Source organism: Poecilia latipinna, unplaced genomic scaffold (assembly GCF_001443285.1).
Source record: "Poecilia latipinna isolate Pla-1442-1.1 unplaced genomic scaffold, P_latipinna-1.0 Scaffold2834, whole genome shotgun sequence".
Classification (NCBI taxonomy): Eukaryota; Metazoa; Chordata; class Actinopteri; order Cyprinodontiformes; family Poeciliidae; genus Poecilia; species Poecilia latipinna.
In genome coordinates this window covers 47,347-59,789 of record NW_015115450.1, presented here as the reverse complement: position 1 = coordinate 59,789, position 12,443 = coordinate 47,347, and the positions used below count along the sequence as shown (strand labels likewise).

Here is a 12,443-nt window from a genome sequence, read left to right as displayed (position 1 = left end):
AGTTGCATTTAGCATTGTTGTGTTTAGGGTTATTCCCTGTGTTGTGTTTTGACTTTGGTTTATTGTGGTTTTATTTGTCACTCTTGTGCTCAGGCCCATTCCTGCTGAGGTTGCATCTATTGATCTTGTTGTCAATGCTGTTTCTGTTGAATTTGTGTGTGTGTCTGTTGTGGTTGGGGTTGTTTCTGGTGAGGTTGCATGTGTTGCTGTTGTGTTTACCATTGTCTCTGGTTCAGATGCATTTGACGTTGTCTCCACTGCTATTTGTGTTCTGGTTACACCTGCTGTTGTATCAGGTATTATTTCTATTGAAATTGCATTTGGCATTGTTGTGTTTAGGGTTATCCCCTTTGTTGTGTTTTGACTTTGAGTTATTGTGGTTTTATTTGTCACTCTTGTGCTCAGGCCCATTCCTGATGAGGTTGCATCTGTTAATCTAGTATTCAGTGTTGTTTCTGGTGAATATGTGTGTGTGTTTGTCATGGTTGGGGTTGTTTCTGGTGAAGTTGCATTTGCATTTGTCACTGTGGTGTCAGGTATTATTTCTGGTGTGGTGGCATTTGACATAGTTGTGTTTAGAGTTATTTTCTGTGTGGTTGCATGTGTTACTGTTGATCTTAGTGTTCTGTCTGATGTAACTATATCTACCACTGTATTATTAACTGCTATTGGTGTTGTGGAAACATTTGTCATTGTTGTGTGAGGGGTTTTTTTACTAACAGAAACTATTTTGTCTTGACTTGGTTCTAGTGTGTTCACATTTGATGTTGCTTTTGGTACTATGCTAACATCTCCAACTGTTGTGTCATTTTCTCTTTCTGATGTGGTTTCATTCATCACTCGCGTATCTGTTGTTACACCAGTGACCAGTGTTATATTTTGTATTATTTGTATTGTTGCTGTTTCCATGGCTTTACTAGCTTCCAATTCTTTTGACAATGTTGTGTTTGTAACTTTATTGTCTGGAGTTAAATAATTTATTGATGGTGCTGATTTCACTGTAAAAAAAGAGAAAAAAATCAAAGAACATTAAGTTAAAAAAAACATTTAAAAAGCTAACAGAAGGACTTAATTGTTTTTAAGGATTTGAGAGCAAAAATATTTAAATGATAAATCAATAAAATATAGTATATTTCACACATTCAAAACATTTGTGTGAAACTGAAGAGCTGAATTATTGTTTCCGCTGTGCAATTTTAGACATCCAAATTGTCCAAATTGTCACCTGTTCACAATTACGCACTTTGTTTAATTTCACTTTACATCGACATACAAATTCATGTAGAGCTATCACACTATCACATAAAAACCAGAGAAAATACACTAAACTTGGTGATTTGATGTGACAAAATAAAAGTTTGCTTTGTAAAAATATGTTTTCATGACATAATCTGCACATGAAACATCAGAATTTATGAAAATCTGCAGGTTTTGACTGATGCAACTAGAAGCTGAACCTGTTTGCTGAAACAAACTCTAAGCTCTGTTCATCTGTTGAGCTACAACTCAGATCTTCATGTTTTTCATACCTGTGGGAGGTGGAGGAGTTGAATCGCACTTAGAGGCGTCTGTGAAGTAAGAGAAGGAACAAAACTAAATAAAAGCAACAGATGTAGGATCATTAGGACTAGAGTCTGAAATCCATATTTGCATTCAAACAAAGTCTCTACAGCTGCTATTCCATTACGAATGTTTGCTAAACTTTGTTGATGTTCTGCTAACGTCATCCTCCTGTCACTTCCTGTCGTCTTCTTCGTCTTTTCCACCAGTAGAAACATTCAACTGTTGATCAGTGACTTGTGATGTGAAAAAAGTGTTTCCATTGCAATTTTACAAACTACACAAATTTCAACATGACTGGAAAACTCACTCATCCTAATGCAAAACTTTTTTATGAAAAACGTGAGGGTTTTTTTTTTCTAAATTGCTGTGTTTTCATTAAGTTAATTTATTTTCACAATTCCAATTTGTGTGAATATGATCAATCGAACGCAACTATTGATGTTGGACATATGTCTATTTGATTAACATTAACAACATTTATTAAAAAGAGAAACAAAAAACAGAATGCTTACTTGTAACGGGCTGACAGAACTCGTCATTGGGAGGAAGTCCATATAAACATGTACAGGTCTGATTGTTACATGAGTTGCTGCTGTTACACGTGTCACATGGCCAAGCAAAGCCGCTCTCACACTGACACTGGAGCCCATTAGCAGAGTTTGGATCACAGGCTGTTTCAAAAGAAGACAGACGGATTTTTAATTCTCATTTAATCTGATTTACAAGGTAAACCACTTAACTTACACTGTTACTTACCTGTGGTGAAGGACATCTCTTTCACTCCCACAGACTGAGAGAGGGCTAATGGGAAGGAAATGTTTTGCAGAGCACTTCTGAAGGAGCTGAATATACTTGACGAAACACTAGAGGTTGGGATGAACAAGACAATGCCCACATTGATGTCCGCAGCGTCTGTGTGTGAGAGGTAAGAGGAGAGTTCATGAAGCTTGTTGATGAAAAACACGTTTTACATTAACATATTAACTTCAGGCAAACTTTAAGAGGCTCAGTTACTTTTAGAAACAAGACAAAACTGTGCATGAGCTCAGTATAGAGCTGAACAGATTTATTTCACACCAAATCATCGACTCTTGTTCTTAGGACACTTGGTAACCCCTCTCCCTGTGTGCTTAAGGTTATCATCTGTTTGCTCCCAAGGTTTAACATCCAGGTGGAGTCTAGATGTTGCTTCAATTATGTCATGGGAAACTTCTTACATGTTACCTGACCTAAGTGCGTTGATTAGATACACAGCTGTGGATGTATTTTAAGGCCATAGAACCAGTAAACATCTCTCTGGTTTGACACCATGGGAAAATCAAAAGAAATCAGCCAAGATATCAAAAGTAGAATTGATTGCAGAGTTGAATGATCCTTGGGAACAATTTCCAGATGCTTAAAGGTGCAGCAATAATCTGTTCAAACAATTACACCCAAATATATACATGATAGGGATGTCCAATCATCATACCACTCAAGAAGACAGGTTCTGGGAAACAGAACCTGTCTTCTTGAGTGGTATCCCAACTGTGAGGGCCTGCAGCATCATGTTGTGGTGCAGGAGGATCTGGTGCACTGGTGTTACGGGTGTTGTTTACTCTTCTCCCAGCTCCTACTTAACTTCTCCACCAGAGGGCAAATTTTCTAGAACTCGTACCTATTCAAATGTCAGCATATGCATTTTTAAACCCTCTCTAAACTTGCCTGTTTGGCTGCTGTTCAGCTGGCAGAACTGACCATCAGCTGGCAGGTCATTAATGCAGCCACATGTGTCACCACGCATGACGTCACACACTCCATATGCAATGCAGGTGTTATTAGACCAGGCAAAGTTCTCCTCACACACACACAGGTACCCAGCTATGTGAGGTGAGCACACTGTGGGGAAAAAAACAAGAGCACACATTGGAAATGTTTAATGCAACACTTGCTGAAAGACTTCAAATATTAATCTATTAACTGAAAAATACCTGTTGTGGTGTCCATACTGGAAATCTGACTTGTGCCGTTGATCAGTATGGGGAAACTGGGGTTATTCAGAAACAGTTCAAGAACCTCCAGCTCAGAAAGGCCCAACACAGCTTGGAACTCATAATCATTTGTTGGAGCTAGAGTGGAAATAGATACAGACATCAAAACCTTTATGTTGATTCTATAAGGCATATTTTATAAGTAAATAAAGAACATTGTGTTTTGCAGTGACTCACCTTCTCTTTTCTGTCTCTCATGAAGCAGTGAGTCGATTTCCATCAAGTCCTGTAAAAATCATCAGATTAATCCAACTGTGAAATCAATACTGATCAATAATTGTTTTTGGTATTATTCTGAGACAAAATATTGTTTGTGTATATTGTTTGGGGCCATGAAGCCTGGCTGTTTAACTTTCAGTGCTTACCTCATAGAGGGCTGTGAATCCCGGCTGGCTCTCAGTGTAGCAAATAACCAGAGGAATAAACCCAAACCACACTGCTTTAGGGAAAACCATTCTCACTAAGGAGAGAATAAAAATACAAATAAAAAAAAAAAAACATTTATCACTAGCGACACACTGTGTTTCGCATATATTTTTTTAAAGCTACAAGGAAGTAATAAATAAACATGTGTGGAAAGAGAAAAGGGAGAAAAGCAAATGCAAAGAATTCTATTAATAGAACATTTTTAACTGTTTTCCTTTTTAGAATACAGTTTAGAATAAAGCTCAAAGGTGAAGAGCAGAAAATGTTAAAGGTCATATTTAACTTATCCTTCTCCCTCAAAAAACCTTTTACTTCTTTACCTTTCACTCCTCGCTTATTAAAGATCTTATTTCCTGTACACTTTTAAAACTGTTTGATTTACAGAAACAAAAATGTGAGTTTTAAACAAAGGAGAGAAGAAAAAAAGCAATCTACAGTCAATTTAGTGGTTCCAACGTTGTTTTCATTAACTTGTCCAAAACCCTTGTTGGGGATTTCATATTAGCTGCAGTTGTCAGCACACAAAGTTACACTGGTACTCAGTAAATTCTCGTGACAAAATAACAGAAGACTGAATTAAACTAATTCAAATGACTGTAGGGTCATTCGCACCTTTCTCCAGGTACTCTGAGAACGGACTGAGAAGTCTTCATGAGCTCCTGGTTTAACCTGTGTAAGGCCGTAGTTGTATGGGGCAGTGAAGTAATAATCAGAAAGATCACTAGAAGTGATCACATAGCTGGTTTTGAAAGTCCTACTGGCGAGTAGGTGGTAAGAACAGAACCATTGTCATTAACTGGTTCAACATGGCTGAATACATTTGTATAAAAACTCTCATAAAAGAATCTAGCTCTAGTGGGTGACACATGTATTCATGGAAAATACTCCAGGAAGCTCACAAACGGCTCAGCGTCTCTGTATTGGAACATGAGCAGGAAATGGAATATTCAATCCTGACACAACTTCCTTGAACACAGCGACAGGTGTGTCGGCAAAAAGAAAAGCAATGAGTTAATCATTCCCTGAGATCTTGTCAAAAATATTAAGTTAGTTACTAAGTGGCTTAAGCTTACTAGAGAAAAGCCGATTCAAAATAAAGTTTAATAATTCATTCTACAAATAACATCATCCTTATAGTAACAGATATTACACAAAGCTCAGTCAGGTTTAAGTCCAGAATGTCGAACCACTGGTGATTTAGCCTTTCTGTAAATCAGTGACTTATATTTGTGATTATTATTTTTTATGTGATTTAATTGTATTTTTTATTTTTTTAATTATAATGGTTACTACTATTTTCTCTTTTTTTCTCATGTGGACCTAGTTGTGTCTTTAATAAAGCTGATGATTATCATCATCATCAACATTTCATAGCAAGTATTATGTTTCCTTCTTATGCAAAATTCTGATCAGTGAAAATGACAAATTTCTCCAACTATCTCAAAGTTTTCTGCTAATACAACTTGGTCACTACAAAGAAGAATGCTGTGAGGTCTAAAGGTTTGTAAAAATCCATTTCCAGGGGATCGGTGGTTTCAGTTTGTCTTGTAACCGGAGGGTTGTCGGTTTGAATTCCCGTCTGTCTCATCCTTGGGAAAAACATTTCACTCACATTGTCTGCTGCTGGTGGTGCCACAGCTTGGCAGCTGTGACAGCAATGTAGCTTGCCTCCATAAGTGTGTGAATGTGTGTGTGAATGCATGAATGATTGGATGTGGTGTGAAGCGGTTTGGAGTCCTGTGGATAGGAAAAGGCTCCATTCAGGTTCAGGCCATTTGAGGCAGAAAGTGTCCACAGATCCCCAGACTACCCAACATTTCATACATTTCTTGCCTATTCTAGGACTTAGCAGGTGAATTTGGGTGGACAAAGCCTTATTAAGTAGGAGTTCTGTCCATCTAAGGTGGTAATGCTGTTGTCCTTACAATGAAAACAAGTTATTCTACTGGATAAGCTGAAGTAAACTTCTGTCTTCACTTCTTACAGATGTCTTATTTTTCATTGGGGTTTTTGTCAATCTGGACAGTTAATGTCACTTCTGCTCTCACTGACTTATTCAGCTGACAAACAGGATCCGGTGCTGCTAGCTGGAACAACATATTCCCTTTTTGAACTGCTTCATTTGACCTGGCGTCAAGGCCACTAACCATCCGCCTGATTGCCTGTACTAGTAACACTTCGCTGTGCATAAATAAAGGATTTTATGTTCATAGGCATGGAAACATGGTTCACCTGCAGAGAGCTGTTCACGTGAGAGTTTTGAGGTGAATTTGTTTGAATGATTTGCATCTCATAAGCCACTATACTTAGGAAAATGAAGATTTGTTGTACATGTACATGTAAATAAAATGTCAGCTGAAATCAATATTGAACTATCAAGAAAAAAATTATGCACGCAACAAGTTAGAACAGCGATCAAGAGATTTTTTTCATCAGAATGTTTAAATCCTGTTTCTGTGACCATAAAGCCAGAATTTCTATTTATCATATCACTGCTCTCCTCTAACTGCCTGGAAAATGCTCTCACTGGACTCTTACAGTTAGCAAAACCTCCCACACTGACAACATCTTTAATTATCGTTATCAGAACGCTAAAATATTAAATTAAAGAAGGAGTGCTCATTTTAATGCCTGCAAACACTCTGCGAAGTATCTCTCATGTCAACAATCTTATTCTGTGTATTTAGAATTTTTTTCCCATACTCTTTTTCAAAGATTTTGATCATTTCTAATTAACTTTTAACCATGATTGATTTGTCATTTTGTAACTGAACAGTCAACTGTCCATTGGAATGCAATACCAAGCCAAGAGACAATAGTTTCCACAATGATTTTAGATACTCTTTGTGGGTAGAACTCCAGTCCTTTACTAATCGGTAAAGTGGTTCCTACGTCGTCCTCTCTACCAGACGTTGCCAAGTAACCACAGATCTCTGTTTGCTTTCTCAGAAAAAAGAGAAATCAATAATTTCATCTCAGAAAGAATACATTTCTGGAATTATTCAAACGAAATTCACAATTGTTACCTTCACTGAGTATTAACCGACTCCAAAAAAGGGGAATCTTTTATCTTTGTTTTAGATTGTCTGCTTCTAGTATTTAATCACTTGTCTCCAGTAATGTTTTGTGTTGAATTGTATAAACCTAAAAAAAAATCCAAAAAAGAATTTAAAGAAAAGAAGAGCTGCTGTTATTTTAAAGAGATATTTTATTTTTGTCTGTTCTGTAAATAAAAACAATATAGCTGGAGTTCAAATATGTAATCATTTCTTAAATACCAAGCTCCACTAAACATCATAAGGTGCAATTGTAGTTACATGCTGTAAGAAAAGAGTGTGAAATGATTACCTGTCACCTTGTCCTAGGTCCAAACAAGTTGTGTCAGAACTGAACATTACTTTTCCTGCTCACGTTCAAACGCAGACACAGACCGTTTGTGAGCTTCCTGGAGTATTTTCCCAGGAGTCACAAGCGTTATCTAACTCCAGTCAAATGCTCGTTTCCTGCTGTAGTTCAGCATAGTTGTTCTTCTGTCTCTATTTCAGGAATTGAATCATTTTAAATTCAAATTCAAAAATACTTTATTGATCCCAAAGGGGAAATGAAAAACACAAATTTTAAAGGAATTATGTGTAACTAAACAAATTTATGCAAAAATGTCAAAAAAATTACACAAAATAAAGTTGATTTGGGGGCATGTTCACACTCAAACATGCTAAAGATTTTCATCAGGACATCACAATGTTTACTACTGGTTTTAAAGATTATGTATTTCCTGGCCCATAGTGACATTTGTAGCGCAATCAAGAAACTATGTTACCGTCAATTGTTATAAAAATGCTGACTATATCAAATTCGACTTCGCTCATTAATGGCTTGAAATTAACTCTCACGCGGTCTTAAGAGACAGGGTCCAATGGACTCTGCAAGTTTTATACCCTATGGGTGATCAGGTGGGGTCGCACTAGATGCACTTTTACAAAGTTTATTTTTGTGTAGTTTCAGGGTCTGACAGTCTGACGGGACACACACTGCTTCCCCGCTGTCTGACATCTGCCCCGCTCCACCTGAGTGTCACGCTAAAAGACCGCAGGAAGGTTAAGAAGCTCCTGCTCCTTTTGATACCCCACCTTCAGCATGTCATTAAGCCTTTCTCCATTAAGCCTTTAGCAATATTTTTACAGGCGTTTCACTGAGAAGTAGCTTGTAAGATGAGCTCAGAAAATGCGGTTCCACTTCCACCAGATGAATGCTAATTGGTGCTTCCGCTAGTCTGGCGGAGAATAACACTATGACATTATGTAAAGGTCAAAAAAGTCAATATGACATAATACTGCATCTTTAAGCAACCTTTTCCCATAGTCATTTATCTATACACTATGATGGCAGTCTCACAAAAAGGTGGGGTTACATATGTACAATATAAAAATACACTGATATTGCTCATTGGAGTAGTCAAAGTTTATTTTCAGCAGTTCAACATTTTTTAACAGTATTTTTCAGTATATTACAACCAATCTTAAATTGCTAAAACACATACCTTTTGACTAGATGGGAGTGGGCACGTTATTATCAGCCCAAAGTTCATTTTATTTCTGAGTTGTATCTGCGTGTTGGTCCTCTATGCCCACATACGGTGCCGCTACTGCGCCCTCTGCTGGTGTGGATGTGCACAGCGATAAAGAATTTATAAAATATACGTTATGTTAAATAAAAACTAGGGGGAACTGGAGAGTATTTTCATATAGCACTTATTACAAACGGCTACAATAACACCACATCAAATAAAGCGGACTTTAAAGTTTAGCTTATGTTTTCTGTTGTTTTTGAATTGTTTACAGGCTATTCTGTGGCTTTTCACCCATTTTTAGTTGCAAGTCTTAGCTTAGACCACTTTTAGACCAAACAGTTTTTCTTGGTGTAGACCCAAACCAAATATATAAATGTCAATATCACAGTTACAATGTCAAAAAGGAAGTCTAAATAAAGCTCTGATATTAAAATCAAGTATGTTACTCAGCTGGCTGTCGTACTACGATGACTGGTCCAGTATTCTGGTCAAGGCATGCTCATGTAGTAGAATGTGTTGAAATGTCAACTGCATTGTAAAATAAATAATTTTTCCATATCAATATGAATCTTGCCATATTTCTACGATAAAATTTTGGCAAATGCAGCTTCCGGCATTGTACCGTAAATTAAAGAGTTTTATTTTTATTTTTTACAGTGTGGACCAAGTTTTCAAGGAAGATTTCAAGGTTTATAGAATTAGCTGTGATTTGTTTAAGGATGCTGTAAGTCCTTGAAGGTTTACTTTTTATTTTACTTGCATACATATTTTTTTATTGTGCAATAATGAACTGAAAAATCAGTTGTAAGTAGATTTAAATACCTTAACTTTTCACATTTACAAACAATCTGTTATGAAGAAATAATCAAGTATCTCTGATTATCAGTACCCCAACGGCTCTTGAGTCAATACGGGTGGATTTGATTGTTCAAATTCATTCATTTTGCTTTTGTTAAATCTTCTAATATTTAATCTGTCTTCTGCTTTACTTTATGTAAAAATCTGCTCACTAAAACCTGATTAATATGAAATAACAGCTATGTTAAAACACTATAGTGTTTTTTTTTTCAAAAGAACTGGAAAGAGTAGTCAGGGATGAAAGTTAATGTTTAACATGTTTTGCTTGTCGCCTAGATACAAGGAGGAGGTGGTAATTGATGCCTAATGATGGTAATGAGATGGAGTCTGAAAAGAATGAGATTAAAAGTTCTTGTCCAGACGTCAGAGACACTCTATGAGAGCTGCAGTAATGCTGTGATGCTAATCAAAAATGATTTTCTGAAAAGATATGCTGCAGCTGAAATTAGACATTTTCATTTGAATAACATCTGTTGCTTCTGCTGAGTAATATGGAAACTTTGAACAGAACTGGAGCTGTAGATCATCTTCATCCTTGCAATGAATTTCTTCTTCCCTTCAGATTGTCTCCTCCAAGCTGTGTGTTTTACTATGCATTTTCCTTACTGTTGTAGCTGTCGTCACAGTGTGTGGAAACCTCCTGATAATAGTCTCCGTGGATTACTTCACACAGCTCTACACTCCGACCAACGCTCTCATCGTCTCCCTGGCTGCGACGGACTTTCTGGTCGGCGTGCTGGTCTTTCCTTCAGCATGGCGTTCTCTCTGAGCTCCTGTCTGCTTCATGATGGCTTTATATGTCAAGTGGGGGACAGCTTGGACATTTCCCTGAGCACCTGTTCTATTCTGAACCTGTGTTGCATTGCTGTTGACAGATATCACGCAGTGTGTCAGCCTCTCACCTACAGAACCAGGATGACCAACAGTATTGCCGTGGCGATGATTCTGACGAGTTGGGGTATTTCCGGGTTAATTGGAATCGGCATAACTATTGCTGGATTAAATCATGAACCGTGTGAAGAAAACTGTTCTATGGAGGTTCTGTTATCCATCACTCTAGGTCCGATGTTTTCCTTTTACCTTCTGGCTCTCATCATGCTTTGCATCTTCCTAAAGATTTTCTTAGTTGCACAAAGACAGGCCCGTATCATCCACATCAATAAAAACTCTGGAGGAACAGCAAGCAAGAGGAAGAGAGGCCACAAAAACTCTGGCTATCTTTATGGACATTTTTCTCATCTGTTGGACTTCCCTGCTTGTTTGCATAACCTGGTTCCATTCAGTGCTGACCCGGTGCCAGTTTCTGTCACTGAGGCGCTTAACTGGGTTACTCTGACCAATTCCATGCTTAATCCTTTTATCTATGCTTTTTTTTTTTTTTTTTTTTTTTTTTTTTTTTTTTTACAGCTGGTACAGGACAGCTTTTAGAATGATAGTTTCCGGGAAAATATTTCAGGGAGATTTTACTAATTCAAAACAGTCTTGATGTCTGATGATGAAGAGCCTTTGTCAAGTTGGGGTATGTGTTTGTGATCAAGTATAATTTTTAACCTTTGTGGATACAAGAAAAGCTACAATATTTAACCCTCCTGCGATCTTCAGAGACGGGGTCATTTGTGTGAATTTGCATGCCTCCATGTCCCGTCACTTTACTGCTTTTGAAGACCTATTTTGAAAACAATATTCTTAACCAAACATTAAGAATTATGTCAATTTTGAGCACAATGAGGATATAGAAGGCTTAGCTTGGCAAACAAGGACTCCATTTTCTTGGAGTCTGACCACAACCTACAGGACTTCTTAAGAAATCAAATTTAGGAGTAAATGACCCGGACTGAGAGAGCAGTTTAGGCGGTTAACCTTATATTGTTCAAGGCTAAGGTTGAAATGCATATCAACGGCAAACTACTGTGACCGCCAAACTGCAGTAGAGATTTCCAAAATTTTAAAATGCCAAAGTATTTGCTGCCACCTAGTGACAAACAGAAAAATTACCAGAACATATGCCTGGCAGGGAATGAGTATCTATCATCTATTGCATACAATTATTCAGTGTGTAGTATTACACACACTGCAATATAATACCTCTAGAGCCACATAAAGAGAGTTACAAAGTCAGCCTTCTATCACCTAAAGAAGATTTCTAGGATTAAAGGACTAATGTCTCAGCAAGATCTAGAGAAACTAATCAATGTGTTTATCTTTAGTTGCATTGCTGCAATAGTGTCTCCACAGGTCTGCCTAAACAAATATCAGACAGTGCAGCTGATCCAGAACGCTTCTGCTGGCGTTCTGACTAAAACCAGGAAAATAGAGCCCATCCCCCAGTTCTACAGTCTTTCCTTGGCTCCATGTAGCTCAGAGAACAGACTTTAAAATAATGATGTTAGTTTATGAATCACTGAACGGTTTAGCACCGCAATACATTAAGGACCTGATGTTGTATCAACCTTGTTACTGGTTTCTCAGTGACTGCATGATGCTTTTAAGACTTTTTATTTTTCAGTTTTAATGATGTAAAGCACTTTGAACTGCTTTGTTCTAAAGTCACACAAATAAACTTGATTGATGGATAATGACCAACCTCAGTCAAAAGAAGAGGTTCTGTCACAAGACTTTATTATAATATTCAATGATGTGAAGTAATTGCTAAATTATTTTTCAAAATAATGTGATATATTTAAGAAAGTGACTGCACACAAAAATAATAATTTCCAAACAAAATCTTAATCATAGGCTTGTGAACATTTTATTGAGATACAAAGGAAACATGTCTGCCTTACTTTACAGTCAAAGCACTGATTGTAAAGCAAGATGAACATGTTTCCACATCTTCAAATCTCACAGGCTCTCTGGAGTTCAGCTGCCAAAGGTTTAAAGAGGACTTCTTAGAGGGGTGAGATTTAGCTTTGAGAGTGTTTGTGTCTAAAGCTGAGTTTTGTGTTGTGTCCTTTAAGGGCTCAACACAAAAACAGAAATCCCAGAATTCTTCTTGA

At 37.2% G+C, this 12,443-nt stretch overlaps 1 protein-coding gene and 1 pseudogene across 1 annotated transcript in view; one reads left to right on the top strand and one right to left on the bottom strand.

Moving 5' to 3' along the window:
- The window catches only part of LOC106939337 (adhesion G protein-coupled receptor F5-like), a gene marked incomplete at its 3' end in the record, with an annotated part of 12,762 nt that extends 8,714 nt beyond the window's left edge, over positions 1-4,048 (bottom strand). Inside the window, exons 1-7 of the mRNA XM_015021711.1 lie at positions 3,959-4,048; positions 3,771-3,819; positions 3,534-3,671; positions 3,268-3,441; positions 2,320-2,475; positions 2,076-2,234; positions 1,530-1,568 (exon numbers count right to left, since the gene is read on the bottom strand). Of these exons, the coding sequence (XP_014877197.1) occupies positions 1,530-1,568; positions 2,076-2,234; positions 2,320-2,475; positions 3,268-3,441; positions 3,534-3,671; positions 3,771-3,819; positions 3,959-4,048 (805 nt within the window). The remainder of the gene's footprint in view (positions 1-1,529; positions 1,569-2,075; positions 2,235-2,319; positions 2,476-3,267; positions 3,442-3,533; positions 3,672-3,770; positions 3,820-3,958) is intronic.
- Positions 4,049-9,028: 4,980 nt separating this feature from the next.
- Positions 9,029-10,997, top strand: LOC106939336 (trace amine-associated receptor 1-like; annotated as a pseudogene).
- The last annotated feature ends 1,446 nt before the right edge of the window (positions 10,998-12,443 follow it).